The following is a 16,552-nucleotide window of genomic DNA, read 5'->3' as shown; positions in this document are numbered from 1 at the left end:
CCAGCATGGCAACACGATCTGTCAAGTTTTTTACATATTGTTTCTTCTTCTGTCGATACAAATGGACAGCCTTCTTGTTTCTCAATAAGCTGAGTTTCTTTTTATAAGTATCTGCATTCACAGGTTGATGATCATCATTGATGGTGCTTGGTCCAGCTTCTGGTGCCATCATTTCAAGTAGGTCAGGACCTTGGAGCAAGTCAAATACTGGTCCTTCTTCCACTACGTCCTGTGGTACCATTATCTGTGCATCCACAGGTGTCTTCTTCTGTTGATACACATGGGAAGCCTCCTTGTTTCTCGATAAGCGGCGTTTCTTCTTCTCTGGGGCATCCTCCTTGGAGCTGTTGTCGCTCGTGTCTATGTGTTTCCGTTTAATTGTAGATGTAAGCTGCTTCCTGCCATCCTGCTCAGATGCAGGCAGAGCAGCTACAGAGCCTGGATACACAAGTGATGAGCTTCCATCAACTAGTGAATTTTCAGCTTCTGGTGCCAGCATTTCAAGTTGGTCAGGACCTAGGAGGAAGTCATATACTGGTCCTTCTTCAATTACGTCCTGTGGAACCCATAGCTGTGCATTCACAGGTTGGTGAGCACCATTGATGGTGCTCGATTCAGCTTCTGGTGCCAGCATTTCAAGTAGGTCAGGACCTACGAGGAAGTCATATAGTGGTCCTTTTGGAACTATGTCCTGTGGAACCATTAGCTGTGCATTCACAGGTTGGTGAGCACCATTGATGGTGCTTGATCTTTGAGCAGGCCCCTCCCAGTCAAAATTGTCCTGTGTCTCATTGTTCAATGCTTGTTGATACCAAAAACCATAATTACTTTGTGAAGCGTATTGAGGGTCAGCCATTGTGTAATTCATAATTCTCTGTTGTGATGATCTCCTTCAGACTGTGTGTTGGGTATTTCTATCACAAGCTGCTTGTTTACTGCTGTTCTACTAAGATGAAAGGCAGATATGCTGGTTCCAAAGGCTGATGGGTCCTATCATGTCCTTTGATGTTATCAGTAGCCAGAGGTTCTATTTAGCAGCCAATCAGATTCAAGGTCAGTTTCTGTGCTCAGCAGCCAATCAGGAGCCACATTGCTACTGCAGCATTCTTACTTCTAATTAGTGAGTATGTAAACCAACAATTGGACAAGTGTCAAAACATTTTGTGCAGTTTTCTATGTTTTGGCTTTTTTTATTATTTATTATTAAAAAAATAGATCCTATTATTCATCTTTTGCTTTACCTTTGAAGTTCAAATGTTCAATCATTCTTCAACCGATTTTAACCATTCAACATGTAAAATGTTGAGTTACTCATTCTCTTTCAGCCATTATCATTAACTTTTCTATCTTAAACCATTTTAGACTTTTGCTTCTTCAAATACAGATAGTTTTCAGCATTTTTTCCACTTACAGAGTGAGAGACTTGTTAACGAATCTCTAGACACTTTCTTTACACTAGTACAGTGCCCGTCGGAAGTATGTATTCATATAGTGGGAGGAGCTTAAGTAGAGTTGTCATTTATGGTCAAATGAGTTTGTGTTTGAAGGTTGGATGTACAAAGAGGTGAACATACTCTGTAGTGTTATAAAGGGGTTCATTTGTGGGTACAAATGATTTCCCTGGTTTAATTCTATGGGACATGAACACATGATATATAGATAAAGGTTGCACCAATGTTTGCTGGACTTAGATAAATAGATAATAAATGTACCAGAGCATCCCCTGTCTTTAGACCCTACCTCAACAAAGAAAAACACTACATGAATTCCACGTAAACATGTCATGTACATCCAACATACGACCATAGAGAAGAGACACAGAAAAGTGGTGGATTTCATTTGTGTTGATTTCAAAATCAAAATAAACCTTTTGAAACGTAAGAAGTTAAAAATAAGAATCTAGTAACTATAATATGATTAAAAAAACCTATAATATTAATAATAAACAATATTAAATAATGATAAAGTAATATAATGATAATATAGCAATATAATAATACAATGAGAATACCATTAACTATAATATAAAATAATATGAGAATATAATGGTAATTATAAGAATAGCAATAACATTAATGCAGTAATTGTACCAATAATAATAATTTGAATAATAATGGCAATAAAACAACATGATGAGAATTGATTAGTCAGCATGAAGGCTGTAAAAGGTTGTGTCTCTCATTTCTTCCTTTTACTTAATCAGACAAAGAGAAATTTAGTAGAAACACATCATTTTGGGAGAGTTTTTATTTCTTTTTTTATTGATTGTGGAATGAGTAACAATAGTTTTTGTGAATTTTAAAGAAAGTTTTCAAGACTTTATCTTTTCTGACTTGTGACTTCAGGAAGTCACAGAGTAAGACAAGCATCCCCAACATTTAAAGCTTTCCATTTATTTGACTAGTCAGCATTAAACTACACTTCCAGTCCAGATTTTGCTCCAAGTCTGTATCAGCTGATGATGTCCATGATCAGATCTTTTACCTCCTCTGCCATCGCTTTGTCAGAAAGTTGATGAACCTCTTAAACACAGATTTCTTCTTTGGAGGATCTTTCTCAGGTTCACTGATGTTCATGCTGAGATTTCTTTTCAACAGTTCAGCTTCTACTTTAGCAGAGGCCTTCTTCTCCCTCAGCAGCATGATTTGAAAATGAAGGTTCTCCTGCTCTTTCATGGCCTGAACGTGTTGTTCGAGAAATTCTCGTGTCTTCTTCTTCAGCTCAGTCTGAAGAAGGTGGATCAGCTCCTTGTCCTGTTCTTGGAAGTCATTCAGTTGCTTGCATTTCTCTCTTGTTTCTTCAAGCTTTTCCTGTTCAGTAGTGAGACAGGCCTTCAAGGTGGAGATCATTTTTACATGTTCAGCCTCCAGATGAGCTTTATTTTCCAGTTCCAGGACTTGGATGGAGACCGTACGCTCATCTGTTTCCCATAAAGCGCTGAGGCGGGAGATTTCCTCTTCATTGAGTTGAATCATCACATTGGTTTGCTGTTGTTGAGCATCTTTTTCTGTGGCCCACTGCTCCTTCAGCACCTTAAAGTCTTCTGATGATTTCTCCAGTGTCTGTTTGAGGTGGTCAATCATCTCTCGTTGCTGCTGAACGATGGTCTCCTTCTCCTTCTGCGTGTCCAATAATCTGGCCTTGTCTTTGTCACACTGGGTCAGTTGGGCCTCTAATTCTTGTTGTGACAGGTTCATAGACAGTTTGAGGTTTTCATTTTCCTCCTTCAGTTGGTCCAGCACAGAAGTATCATTTTGGACCTGAGAACAGTGGAGGATGGACATTTCCATCTGCTGAGAGCCAAGGAGTGAAGTATTCAAGCACAGACTCTCTGTAACAGACTCTGGGTTGTGAGCCTTGTTGTCTGCTACTGTTTCCATCACTGGATCATCTTTCTTTTGTCTCACAAAACGGCGCCGACCTTGTCTGTGAGCGTTCTTAGGCATTTTAGTAGATGAAGTTTGAGGATTTAACAATGTAAATGTTGCTTCTCAGGCTTTGAAATGCTTTGTGTGTTCTTTCAGCAAACTTCAAAGACACTGAGTTCTAAATAAAACAAAAAATAGAAAAAAGAACACGTTCCAAAATCATCACCATAGCAACCATTTCAAGTGAAGCTGAATTTATGCTACTGCTAAGCTAATCTTTTTAGCATCTTTTGAGTCATGTTTTATATGAAATAAAGTGTCACAATAAAACACATAAATACCACTCAGTTTTGAAGACTCTCTGTTCACTTCAAAGAGCACAGATAATTTAATTTAGGCCGTTGCTATGAACACGTTAAACGTAACCATCGACTACCACTTTATGCATACGCAGCGCCCCTCATTGGCCGGTTTAGGTCACGTGATAGGTGCACCACGTGACTAAAAGTACAGGAAAGGTCCGGCACCGTCATCGGTTGTACCCATAGTCCCGGGGGCTACACTGTAAAAAGTCTTTCATCGATGTAGTTGGTGTGACTTTTTTTTACAAAGAAAATCTGCTCCAAAAAATACATTTCAATGTATTTTTGCATTGGTGAAAGTTGCAGATAAGTAATGTGTGAATATTTACCTAACTTAGTCCTGGGGGCTACGTGGAAGAGTGACATCAGGTATCCATGAACCACGGCTGTCCCCAGGCCTTTAATAAGGACATAGAGCCACAGAAAACATCAAATGTCAAGTATTTGAGATTCAAATGAAGAGGAGAACAAAAAAAAGAAAGAATGTGGCCCACATGTCAGAGCCAAACCATGGGCTGCTGATGCCCTGAGATGGACTTTAAATCAAGCACGTAGTTCACTGAGGCTGAATACAGTGTTATGGTTATTCTACCTGACAGCAAGCATGAGCACATGGCTTTAAGAAAGAGGGAGGTGGATTCAAGCAGTGGTTCTCAACGTTTTTTTACCCCCAAAGTAAAGGTCCCAGAGAGCGGGGACCCCCACTGTAGCTGAAGGTGGTTGAACACAGACATGAACATTGAAGAACAGTCATGTGGAGACAGGACCATCTATAAGGGGGAATAAAGGGGAGAGATTTTTAGGGTCCATTCATAAAGTCAGTAAAATGATGGTCTATTGTTCTATGAATCTGTGATAACCACATTTATTTATTCATCTGAATAATATCCACTGTTATCCAGGAACGTTTATTATTATTATTATAGTCATCTTAAAGATGGAAATCCTGGTTTTAATCACAAATAAAATGGATTAAAAGTGACCAAAAATGGTGGAAAAGGTGGTGAAATGGGTTTTTAAAAACTACAGAAATTGGTTAAAAAGTAGCAAATTAGAGTGGACAAAAACGGGCAGAAAAAGTAGTATAAATGGTTCAAAGTGTCAATATTGGAACAATAGTTTAAACTGGCAAATAATGGACATGACAAACGGTGAATGTGGTTAAATTGGCAAAAATAAGCATGAAATATGGTGAAAAGAGGTTAAAAGTGACAATGATGGGTCAACATATGTGACATTAGGTGGAAAAGTGGTGGAAAGGGTTTATAAGTTCAAAATATGTGCAGAAAAGGCATTTAAATTTGATGAAGTGTCAGAAATGGGAGTAATGTCGCAAAAATGCATTAAAAGGATCAAAAATATGGCAAGAAAAAGTGATGAAAATAGGTTGAAATATGGCAAGTTTGGTGTAGCTACAGAAAAAGGGTAAAATCTTGATTTATTCAGAAATAAAATGGGTTGAAAGTGACCAAAAATGGTTGAAAAGGTGGATTTAAATAAAAACAAAAAAACAAAACAAAACACAGAAATTGGTTAAAAGTACCAAATTAGAGTGGGCAAAAACGGACAGAAAAAGTGGTAAAAAAAGGTTCAAAGGATCAATATTGGCTTGGCTTTGGTATTATGGAAAGTACAAACAATTAGTTAAAACTGGCAAATAATAGGCAAATTGTGAATGTGGTTAAATTGGTGAAAATGGTTTATAAGTGTTGAAAATGTCTTGAAAGTGGGAAAAAAGTGCAGAAAGGGCATCGAATTTGATGGAGAAGTGACAGAAATTGAAGTAAATGTAGCAAAAATGCATTAAAAGGAGCAAAAAAAAAAAAAAAAAAAAGCAAGTATATGGTTATATCAAACGTCACTTATAAATAATTAATCAACCAAACATAATTTGCACATGGAAGGGTTTACAGTTTTTTTTTTGGTTTTTTTTTTCTGTTTTTTTTTTTTTGTTTGTTTTTAAAACAACACATTGAAAAATAAATCTGTATTATATATATATATATATATATATAACTTGTGAAACTTAATCTACCGCTTTTATTTTGAAGGCGGATGTAACAAGGTGTCAGGAAGTCGACAGCAGCACGCGGTCAGCCAAACTTTGCGTTGCTATAGTTACACCTGGGCCATTGAGTAAAAAACGGTAATAAAACACGTCTTTATTCAAAGCTGTATGAACTAAGCACTGTTAAAGCGACTTAACTGTGGATTTCCCACACTTTATGATTAGTTTAGTCACCGGAAAGACAAATGTCAGCGGTCAGAGGTGTTGGTGGTGGACGGAAGGAGGTGAGGAAGACGTACAGAAAAGCTGAGAAATCATCTTTAACCTCTGCTCAGAGCTTCATGGAAAGGTATTGTTTCACAAGCTTTATTCATGTGTGTGTTTTATTCAGCACTGAAACTATAAACTGCTCTCAGAATATTATAGTTCTCAAAGTAAAGAACATTAAAAACAAATATAACACACTGAGGAGTAGCGGTGTACGGAAGGATTCACTCAACCAACGATTCGATTCGAATCCCGATAAAAAAAATAAAAAATAAATAAAATTGCAGGTTGAGACATAATTATGCTCTTAACTCCTTTCGGTTTGATTACGTAGAGATCATATTTCGGAGGAGAAAAAAACAGATTAGTCAAAATACAGATTTGTATTCTTTATTTAAAATGTCAAGAATTTTTTTTTTAACTAATATTTTTTTTCTTATAAGCTTCATACAAACTGTTTGAACTCACGAACCAAAATAAACTGCACATTTCTGCATTCATCACCATGCGAAGTTGAACAATATATATTTATATATATATATATATATGTGTGTCGCTCTGTGCCGACGGTTCCGCCTTCATTTCGATTGTTTTACCAAATAATTTTCTTCATCAAAATTGTCCCCAACCTGTTTCCATACTTTTTCCCCCTTTTTTCTTTTTCTGTTTCTTTTTTTTCCTCCTAATTTTCTATTTTTCCTTTTCTTTTCCCCTTTTCATTCATTTCATTAACTTTACTGTATGAATGTGCATTCATTGTACATTGTTCAACTAAAATCTTTGTTTGTGCTTAAAAGCCACCGGTAGGGCTGGGCAAAAAAATCAATTCAATCGATTTATCGAATTTGTAGATAGAAACAATTTTTATTTTGGAAATTCAAGGTTTTTTTTCTTTTTTTACATTTTTTTTGTTTTTTTGGACGTTTTTTGCGTTCCATCGGTAGCGCGATGTTAGCCAAGCCCCTCTTTGTTTACATTTGTTTACCCTTTGAGTAGGCTATATCATTTTTTATTCGCACTATGCTGAGATACTAAGGGAAGATTTTATTATTATTTTTTAATGGTAATGTTATATGTTATAAAATATGTAGTTATCTGATTTCTTAATCAGAAAATGTGATCTACTGTGAAGTTGCTGTTGTTGCACTTTAGCTTAAACTTGGTTAAAGCTTGAAATAGTTGAATGACAGAGCCTCATTTACTATTTATTTTGGGATTGTTCTGTGCATTTTAACTTTTTAGGACAATCACAGCAATAACGTTGCACTTTAGACAATATATCTGATGTCTGCAGTCATTGTTAAGTGCATTGAAAAAAATAAAATTGCATCAAAACTCAAATTTTTCTTCAAAAAATCTGAGATTTTTTTTTTTAGGCTAAATGGCCCAGCTCTAGCCACCGGTGAGTCCAAAATTATTTAAAATATCTGTCTAGGAAATAAGTATTTAGATGCATTTCTGACTAGAAATAAGGAGCTGTAGAACAATGACTAATTCTTTACCATCTGTTTATCATTAAAACTGTAACAGAAACATCAATAGACGTCTTTTCTGTGTCGTTTATGGTTGAGAACAATTTGTAAACGTTGAGAAATATTCAAGGTTAAAGTCTGGAGGAGAGTTTCAAACAGAACAACTATAGCGTCTTCTTAAAGACACACTTTGTTTGTTATTAAGGGTGAGGATGGAGGTCTGTTTGAACGTGACGTCTGCTCGGGGGGGGGGACACGACACCAGGAATACGTCCCTGGTCACCTCCATTGTTTTTATAACCTCTGATTAGATGCTGTGCACCACTCACTTCTAAGTTCTGTTGCAGAAGCTGTGGTACAGACAGGAAGAGAGAAATAAATTGTGTTCTTTGCAGAAGCTGTCGGAGTCGTAGAAATAAATTACTTAGCCCCTCAACCTCTCATCCCCAACACACACACACACACACAGAAATCTTCCTTTCGCTGAATTACGTCCCTGTTGGGTTTTGTCTGTTAGACAACGAGCTGCGTGCGATTTACCTTCCTAATAATCATTTCAGCAGACATCACACACACAGACGGCGCAGAGTCCATTCCCCCGGGTGTTCTCAGGCCTCCTGGGCTGCTCCACTTTTTATCTTTGTTCTCACACTTAATAAATACGGGACGGAGCCTCGGTGGGACCGCACTGCATCTCTATTTAGACAGAACTGGATCAAGATATTTATCACCACGGCGGAGGTATAGTTTAATCTGTGAACGACGTGTCATGATATGTAGACACGCTGATATTGACTCATTGTTCTATACCGCTGAGTATAGCTTTCAAACTGACATTATTCTGCATTTAATGTGGCATAAAACCTTTGAAATGTACTTATTATTAGATATACACAATGTCTAACAAAACACATTATTTTGCACCATATTTGTTTTATTATTAACTTTTCAAAATGGAACTACTTTACAGTTTTAGAGCCTGTGTTCCTCCATCCATAAACCATGTAATTGATGATGTCACACGGCCCCACTGCCTGTAAACATCCCATTGTTTTCTATTGGAGTGAAACATTCAGCCTGATTTTTAGATCATTTAGCAGCTTTTTCAGTCAAAATACCTACTTGTGCTGCTATTAGTTGATCTAAATAATCAGGAGAAGTTAAAGATGTCGATGTTAATCTCTTTTGTTTACATTAAGAGGATAAAAAAAACAGTTTATGACCACAGGGGGCGACAGTTCCAACTCTGAGGTTTGGTAGTATACAATTAGCTGGGCCTCCAAAATGTGACAAAATCTAAAAAGTTGAATAAAAACTGGTAATGGTAACACCTGAATTAAAAAAAAAAAAAAAAAACACTCAAATATCACAAAAAAGTTTTTACGTTTTCATAAAGAGGATTTTCCAGATGTATCCATATTGAAATTTATTGCAAAAGGACAGCGGAAACACTTTTTCCGCAATTACACGTCACAGGACGTGACGTATCTGGTCACATGACCACTTCTGTTTTAGAGAACATGGTGCGGTATGTGTGGAGAGAAGAGGAGACCCAGACATTTCTTAGCATTAGACTTAAAATGAATAGTAGGGGTGTGCCGATTCGATATTGATAAAAGATATCGGTCCGATATCAGCCAGAAAACGAATATCGGATTTTATCGGACTGCATCTAAAATCTCTGATATATATTATGTTTTTTTTATTTTCTTATTTATTTTTTCAATATCTTCTATTTCATTTTTTAAATCATTTTATTCAATCATAGAATATTTTTATTCTAAAAGGTTAATTATATCTAACCCATTGGTTTATAATAAATGGGTATGTTTTTTTAATTATCAAGCCTTTTCTAACATTCCACACTACAAAATAAGTAATAAAAGTTTGTATGATTCATGTTGATATTAGATCGGCTCAATATCGGTATCGACCATCATCGACGGTCATCGCACTGTTTAAGGGAGAGTAAAGGTTCCTGAGGAGAGCGCTTCTTCTCTGCTTCTATATTTTCACAACAGAATATGGCAATACTGCGTTTCTAAGTGTGTGGCGTGCCCCCTGGTGGGCAGTGGTGGTATGACAGGAGGCGCGTGACAAACAGGAGGACATTTTCAATTTTATGCCAGTCTTCTTAAAAACCTTTGTTCATGAATAATAAAGATGAGTCACACTAAACAAAACACCCACACACAAAGGAAGTAATAATGCAAAGACATGTTTACAACAAACTTAATACCTGACGTAAAACATTTAATTTAATTTTCTTTCTTAATAGTTTTTTTTCACACATTGTAAACACCACTTTTAAACACTTTGAAATTGGATTCGTTTTATTTAGTTTTTGATTTACGATGAAATATGTTCTTCCTTGTTCTCTGTTAGTTCAATACATTTAAAAATCAAAAACACTACTTTATACTAAATACATTAGTTTTCACCACTTAATGCTATGAAACCTGTAAAACTGAGTTCTTTGTTGTTTTTTTTTTCCAGAAACCCAAACGTTACTTGGGAGCTGAGGGCCATTAATAAATCAGGCCTGGAACACACGTGGAAGCCGAGCAGGGTTAAATACTTTAACACCTGTGTGACCATGTCGTGGAACGTCGGAAGTTTTCTGACCAACCTAATGGAGGTCGTTACGTTTCACCTTCGCGGTGTCGAGAGGAAAGCTCTCAGGTGTCCTGGTCTGAAGAGGTACAGGATGCCCACTACCTTCTCAGAATGCCAATGTGTTCTGTTCTCTCTGGAAACTCAGTGTGTTGTGTTCTGTCTGACCTGGTTTTATTAGGTCTCTGATGGAGACGGTACATGTGCAGACTGAACGGGTGGAGGTCTTAGGACAGGATGGATTGTTGGAGCTCAAGTTGCTGGAGTCTGGTTTTCTCATCGGTGTGTGGAAGGTACAGTCATTAAAAATTAGAATAAATATGATTTATTTTGGGGAAGTAGTTATAGGATATGGATAGAGAAAATCTATTATTCATGATTTAGAATTTACTCTACATCAGTGGATAAACCCAAATTAACAAATATTTCTTCGTTTGGAGCAGACATAGACAACTAGCAGCCCAGGGGCAACATGCGGCCCTCAGTCTAATTTTATGTGTCCAGCAAAGTACACGTAACATAAGCAAGAATACCTGAAAAAAATTACAAAGAATTACAACATTGCAGGAAAATACAGTAAAAGACAAGAAAAACACAGAAAACTACTCCAAAAATGAACGAAACAACAACAATAATATGTAAAATTATGCCAAATAGCACAAAACAACAACATAAATACACAGAATGACTCAAAATATACAAAATTACAGAAAATAAAAACAAAGGTACACAAAAATGACTCCACAAACCCACAGCATTACAAACAACAACAGAAATACACAAAAATTATTCCAAAAACTCAAAATGGCAACACAATTACACAGTATGACTCCAAAAAACACATATTTTACTGGAAAAATACGCAAAAGGGCCACGGTTGCTTAATGTTTTATTTAATTTGGAATTAATTATTCTGGATTACATAATTCAAAACTAAAGTATTCTGCTTCGTGTTTACATGGAAATAATAATTCCTAATTGAGGTTTTCATGGAAACGCAATCATTTGCCTTCAATTCTGCATAATTGCGACAAGACGAGCATGCTCAGAACGACCGGAATTATTTAATGCGGAATGAAACGTTTACAAGATCGAGGAATTATTCCATTCTGAATTAAAATCAGTATTAACCAGCCACAAAATTCAGATTTAAGATGAATTTAAAATGGTCTTTTTCATTGGCAATTATGTGTTTACAAGATCAGTTTAAAGAGGATGTATTTTTCATAAAGCTCTCATCTAAATGTAGCTGGTATCAACAGTCATGTCAAAATTTAGAATTATGACAAATCTGAAGATTAATACAGGGAGAAATAGAGTTTTTGTTGTTTTGTGTTTTTTTGCTTTTTTTTTTTAGATATTTCTTTCATTTTTTTTACATTTTTGTGGTTGTAATGTGATATTAACTGCAATTTTTTTTGTGTTTTTTCTATGTTGTAAGTTATTCTAAGCGTATATTCCTGATTTTTTTTGCAGCGTGATCAATCCGTGGCCTTTATCATGTCCAGCCTTCACTTGAACAACATTGAAAGCACTGAGGAATCGTCTGCTGGGTAAGCTGCTGTGAATCCATCATCACACGCTCCCCCACGCCATAATACGCACGAGGACAGTGGGTCACGTTGAAAATATGATAAATGACAGAATTCATTGGCTGCTCGTGCTTTGAAGCGTCTTTGATGTTGCTTTGATGTGACATTAGCAGTGAGTTTAAGGACTCGGGTAACCCTCAGTTTCTCACAGGAAACAGGAAGAAAACGTGGCTTTAGGGGCAGAATAACGTCTTTAAATAACTCACATGTCACTATTCCACTCTCAGGTTTAGTGTGTTAATGAAGTATGAGGATTACTCATTTAAAAAGCGCTCAGAAATTTAATTATTTTGTTTAATAATTATGATAGAAAATAGATTATTCTTCCCCTGAGTTTATTAACCTTAATCGATTTAAAAACAAGCTTTTTATAATATTTTAATCTCCTATAATGCTTGATTTATTTATTTATTTGTGGTGTTGTGTGGATGCAGCGCCCTCTCCTGGTTTTACACTACACTACACTACAGTACACTACACTACAGTAACAGTCATTTAGTCATATGAGAGAGGAGTTAAATCAGTGGTTTTCAACCTTTTTTCAGGTCATGACCCCATATTTAATATCACAAATTTCTGGCAAACCCAAAGACATTTTTTTTTCTTTCAAGAATTAGTTTTTAATCGTTTGTTATACTTTGTTACAGATATATGCATTTTATTTGAGCTATATTTATATTTGAGGAAGTAAAAGTATAAAATAATTGTTCAGGTTTGTGTTGTGTTTTAATTTGAAAAATATTATTATTTTTAAAATTGAAGACCAAAGCAAACATTTGCAATCAGTATTTGTTTTTTTTTAATAAATATACATTCCAGGCATCCCCACGTGGGTTCACGACCCCAATGTTGAAAAAACCTTAAGGTTGTGGTAATTATTAATGAACTACCCAGAAAAGTCTTCTTTATTCAATGCAGACCCTAAGTTAAATTAACTATTTATTTATTTCTTGCTAAAGTAACAATTTGTGGCCGAAGAACAAGCCCCCGTTTGATGACGTTGACCCCGAGTATGGTCTCCATGGTTACCGTCTACACGTTGTCCTCCACAACACTAATAATGAGCTGATGTCTGAAAGCTTCTCCAAACTCTTCTGCCGCAGAGGTACAGTATATCATTATTTTTTACTATATATATATATATATATATATATACATTTATACAGTATATATATATAGACTGAAACACAAGCTAAATTATTTAGAGTTAGGTCATGTTTAAGAGCTTTTATGCTTGGATATTTACATTCAACGCAACAATGTCTACTTTTACATCAGCCATATTAAATACTTTCAAAAAACCAGAATCATTGGGTGAAGAATGGATTGGACTTCTGTAGTTTATTGTATATCTAGTTTTTTTTATATGTATTATACAGTCATAGACGGAAGTATTGGAACCCCTGGGATTTTTTCAAAAATTACACAATTTCTGCCAGAAATTGTTTCATTTACAAATGTTTTTGGTATACATGTGTTTATTTACTTTATGTGCATTGGAAAAACACACAAAAGCAGAAGAAAAAAGCCAAAATTTACATAATTTTACACAAAATTAAAAAAATGGACCAGACAACATTGTTAACATTGGTTTAAAACTGTGGATAAATCATTTTATTTAGAGCGTGTGATGTGTAGCAAGTTACATGTATTTTATCTGGTCATTTTATTTTTTATTTGTGTACATGAAGGAAATAAACGTGTGTATACCAAAAACATTTGCTTTCTTCCATGACTGTATATAAAGACTGTTTTAGGTTATTTTAGATATATTTTTTTACTCTAATGCAGAAATGGGAAACTGGTGGCCCGGGGACCACATGCGGCCCTCAGTTTAATTTTCTGTGGCCCCCAAAATAAATGTGCAATATAACACAAAAATACTAACTGACATACAAAATTACAAAGAACTGCACAAAAGGGCAACTCATTACATACGTTTATTCCAAAAACACATGACACGACTAAAAATATACACAAAAATAACAGGAAAATAAGCAAAACAAAATTGACAACATACAAAACGACAAAAAATTGCAACCACAACCACATGTTTAATAACAAATTTCACCTTTAATTGTAAAAAAAATGGTATGAAATACACATTATTTCTTTAAAAAAAAAAAGTAAATAGTAAATGGTAACTAATTATATTTCAAATACTAATAAATACTAAAAAACAAGTGATATGATCACTATATATATATATATGTAATATGATAATCACAATAATTCCAGCATCACATCAACACTCCAAACTTACATCATGTTTGTGAATTTGCATTTACACTTAATTTTATTAGATTTTCTCTTTCCAGAAAGGCAATCGTGAAATAGTTGAGTGAACTTTTTATCCTGAATTCATCCAAAACACACATATTAAATAAAATGGTTTTGAATCAGGCTGTGCAACAAGAACACCAGCTAGCTAGCAGCTATTTCTAGCCTCCGTTGTCTTAAGTAAGATCTTTATTGATTATTTTAAAACAAGAATTCACAGTGAAAGCCTTGGTTACTGTACTCGTACACTTGTTTTCTTCCTCAGGTGAAATCTGCGATGGTAAAATCCTGCTCACTGTCATCAGCAGGTCCAACTTGTCCCAACACATACGTCTGACACAGGAAGTGGTTCTGCCGTGGTGGTGTGAGGCTCTGCAGGGAACAGTCAAGGTGTTTTACCTGTTAACACAACCACATGCAGCTTTTAAAAATAAAATAAAATAGGCAAGACCTGTATTCGCAAGGCAAATACGTAATTGGCAATTGAAAATTGGCAAAAATGACAACCTGTATCTGGATTTGTTGACACGTGTGTTGTTTTTGCTAATTAAATGGAAAATAATAATGCAGAAAAAAAACATAGGACTGACCTTGACCTTAAATATGACCTTGAGCGAAGGTCAAGGTCCCACAAAAGAAATGTTGTTCAATGGTACCAGTGGCCAAGTTATAGGAAAATTTTAATTTTTTTTTGTTTTGGCTGAGCTTCGTTGTACTGAGGTATCACTTTGTTCACTTTCCTGAGGAGTTATTGACCTTAAATATCACCTTGAGCAAAGGTCAAGGTCACACATTTAAGGGAAATGTTGTTCAATGGTACCAGTGGCCAAGTTATAGGGAAAAAAGTACATATATATTTTTTTTTTGTGACATAATGAACTTTGACCCCTACCGATCTTTTTACTGGTAGGTCGTACAGCTTCGGTGCAATTAAGTACAACACTCTACCTGAGATGAGCTTTTCATAAATGTAAGCATCGAACTTGTACGATAAATATTCATGAAGATATGGAAAATGTTGTTTTTTTGACACTTGATGTGACCTTGACCTTGACATTGTCTCTATGAGATGACAAATGTGTCATTAGTGCTGCATTAATAGCCTAGGAGGAGTTCCATAACAAAGGAGTTGCAGAAGAAAAATAATAAGAACTTCTATTGCTAAATTTCAATTGCTAAATACAATTACTCTCAATGACAGTTTTGTTTGTGTTTCTCAGAACTGCTGCTTCATGACGTTGACCCTGTTGGATGAGCACGACATTCCCTTTAAGAGTGTCAGTTATCCCGTTTCCCTAAAGCTGGAGGAGGCGTCGTGTGTTTATTACGACTATGACGGTGAGAACTATCTGATCCACTACCAGGACCCAGACCTGCAGGTCCAGATGGTTCTGGTGTCGACAGAGGGACAGAAGACATTTGTTGTCGTTAGTTTAGTCGTTTATCTGAGTGTTAGCAGCGTTAACCAGCACTTTAACCGTGATTACTAACTTTTTTTAATGTGATATCACACTTTATTCAGTTCATTTAAAGCAGGTCACCAATGTTTGCTTTCAGTTTTTGACAATTTGTGAATAAAATGCACTGATTCAATTGCAAATTTTCGAGTAGCTTTGTCTCAAATTTTTACAATTTTTTTTGTTTCCTCTTTCTCTTATGAACTGATACACTTAGGGCAATGGTTCTCAACCTTTTCAGCCCGCGACTCCTTAGAATAAAAGGTGCCAGAGACCGGGATCGCCCTCTGTACCTGAAGGTGGTTGAACACAGACATGAACATTAAAGAACAGTATAATTATGAATAATATCCACTGTTATCCAGGAAGTTAAGTATTATTTGTGCCATCGTATATAATCATCTTAAAGACTTAAATTCTTGTTTTAATTAAGAAATAAAATGGGTTAAAAGTGGCCAAAGGTGTGGAAAAGGTGGTGAAATGGGATTTTAAAAAACACAGAATTTGGTTAAAAGTTCAAAATTAGTGGTAAAAATGGTTCAATTAGTTTAAACTGGCAAATAATGGGCACGACAAATCGTGAATGTGGTTAAATTGGCAAAAAATGTGCATAAATTATGGTAAAAAGAGGTTATAAGGGACAATAATGGTTCAACATGGAGGTGTGAAATTGTGGTGAAAGGGTTTATAAGTGCTGAAAATGTCATCAAAGTGGAAAAAAATTGCAGAAAAGGCATTGATATGTGATGTAGAAGTGTCAGAAATGAGAGTAATGTAGCAAAAATACATTAAAATGAGCAAAAATGACAAGAAAAAGTGATGAAAATAGGTTCAAATATGGCAAGTTTGGTGAAGTTGCAGAAAAATGTAAAAAATAAACAAAAATGCGCTGAAATTGTTCGGATTGCTGGATTTTTTTCTGAGAATATTTGTATCGTATCTTGAACTCATGTATTGTCTCACCCCTAACTACAAAGAATGTAAGTAAAAAAACGATGTATCGCGGTATTTCACAGCGTGGTTATTGTATAGATCCAAAAAAAATTTCCAAATTGATTTTTTTAATCATGTTTTTTAACAAATTAACCTTGTGAAACCACCTCACTCCTCAATGCATTTTAGCTGGAAGTTAA

The 16,552-nt window shown here is 35.4% G+C and overlaps 1 protein-coding gene across 1 annotated transcript; it reads left to right on the top strand.

The window, feature by feature from the left end:
* Window positions 1–5,828: 5,828 nt before the first annotated feature.
* fbxo15 (F-box protein 15) lies at window positions 5,829–15,452 on the top strand. The gene is made up of 8 exons (XM_028434768.1): window positions 5,829–5,876; window positions 5,964–6,087; window positions 9,974–10,177; window positions 10,272–10,383; window positions 11,567–11,643; window positions 12,642–12,787; window positions 14,228–14,352; window positions 15,183–15,452. The coding sequence occupies exons 2-8, from the start codon at window positions 5,984–5,986 to the stop codon at window positions 15,450–15,452; spliced, it is 1,038 nt and encodes a 345-aa protein (XP_028290569.1). The 5' UTR covers window positions 5,829–5,876; window positions 5,964–5,983.
* Window positions 15,453–16,552: the final 1,100 nt, after the last annotated feature.

Source organism: Gouania willdenowi, chromosome 20 (genome assembly GCF_900634775.1).
Source record: "Gouania willdenowi chromosome 20, fGouWil2.1, whole genome shotgun sequence".
NCBI lineage: Eukaryota > Metazoa > Chordata > Actinopteri > Blenniiformes > Gobiesocidae > Gouania > Gouania willdenowi.
The sequence above is the reverse complement of the archived record's forward strand: the minus strand, read 5'-3'. Positions and strand labels throughout refer to the sequence as shown.

Coding starts and splice junctions, on each gene's coding strand:
- fbxo15 (XM_028434768.1), top strand. CDS start 5,984: ATGTCAGCGGTCAGAGGTGTTGGTGGTGGACGGAAGGAGGTGAGGAAG. Junction 6,088..9,973: donor GCTCAGAGCTTCATGGAAAG/GTATTGTTTCAC, acceptor TTTTTTTTCCAG/AAACCCAAACGTTACTTGGG. Junction 11,644..12,641: donor ACTGAGGAATCGTCTGCTGG/GTAAGCTGCTGT, acceptor TTCTTGCTAAAG/TAACAATTTGTGGCCGAAGA.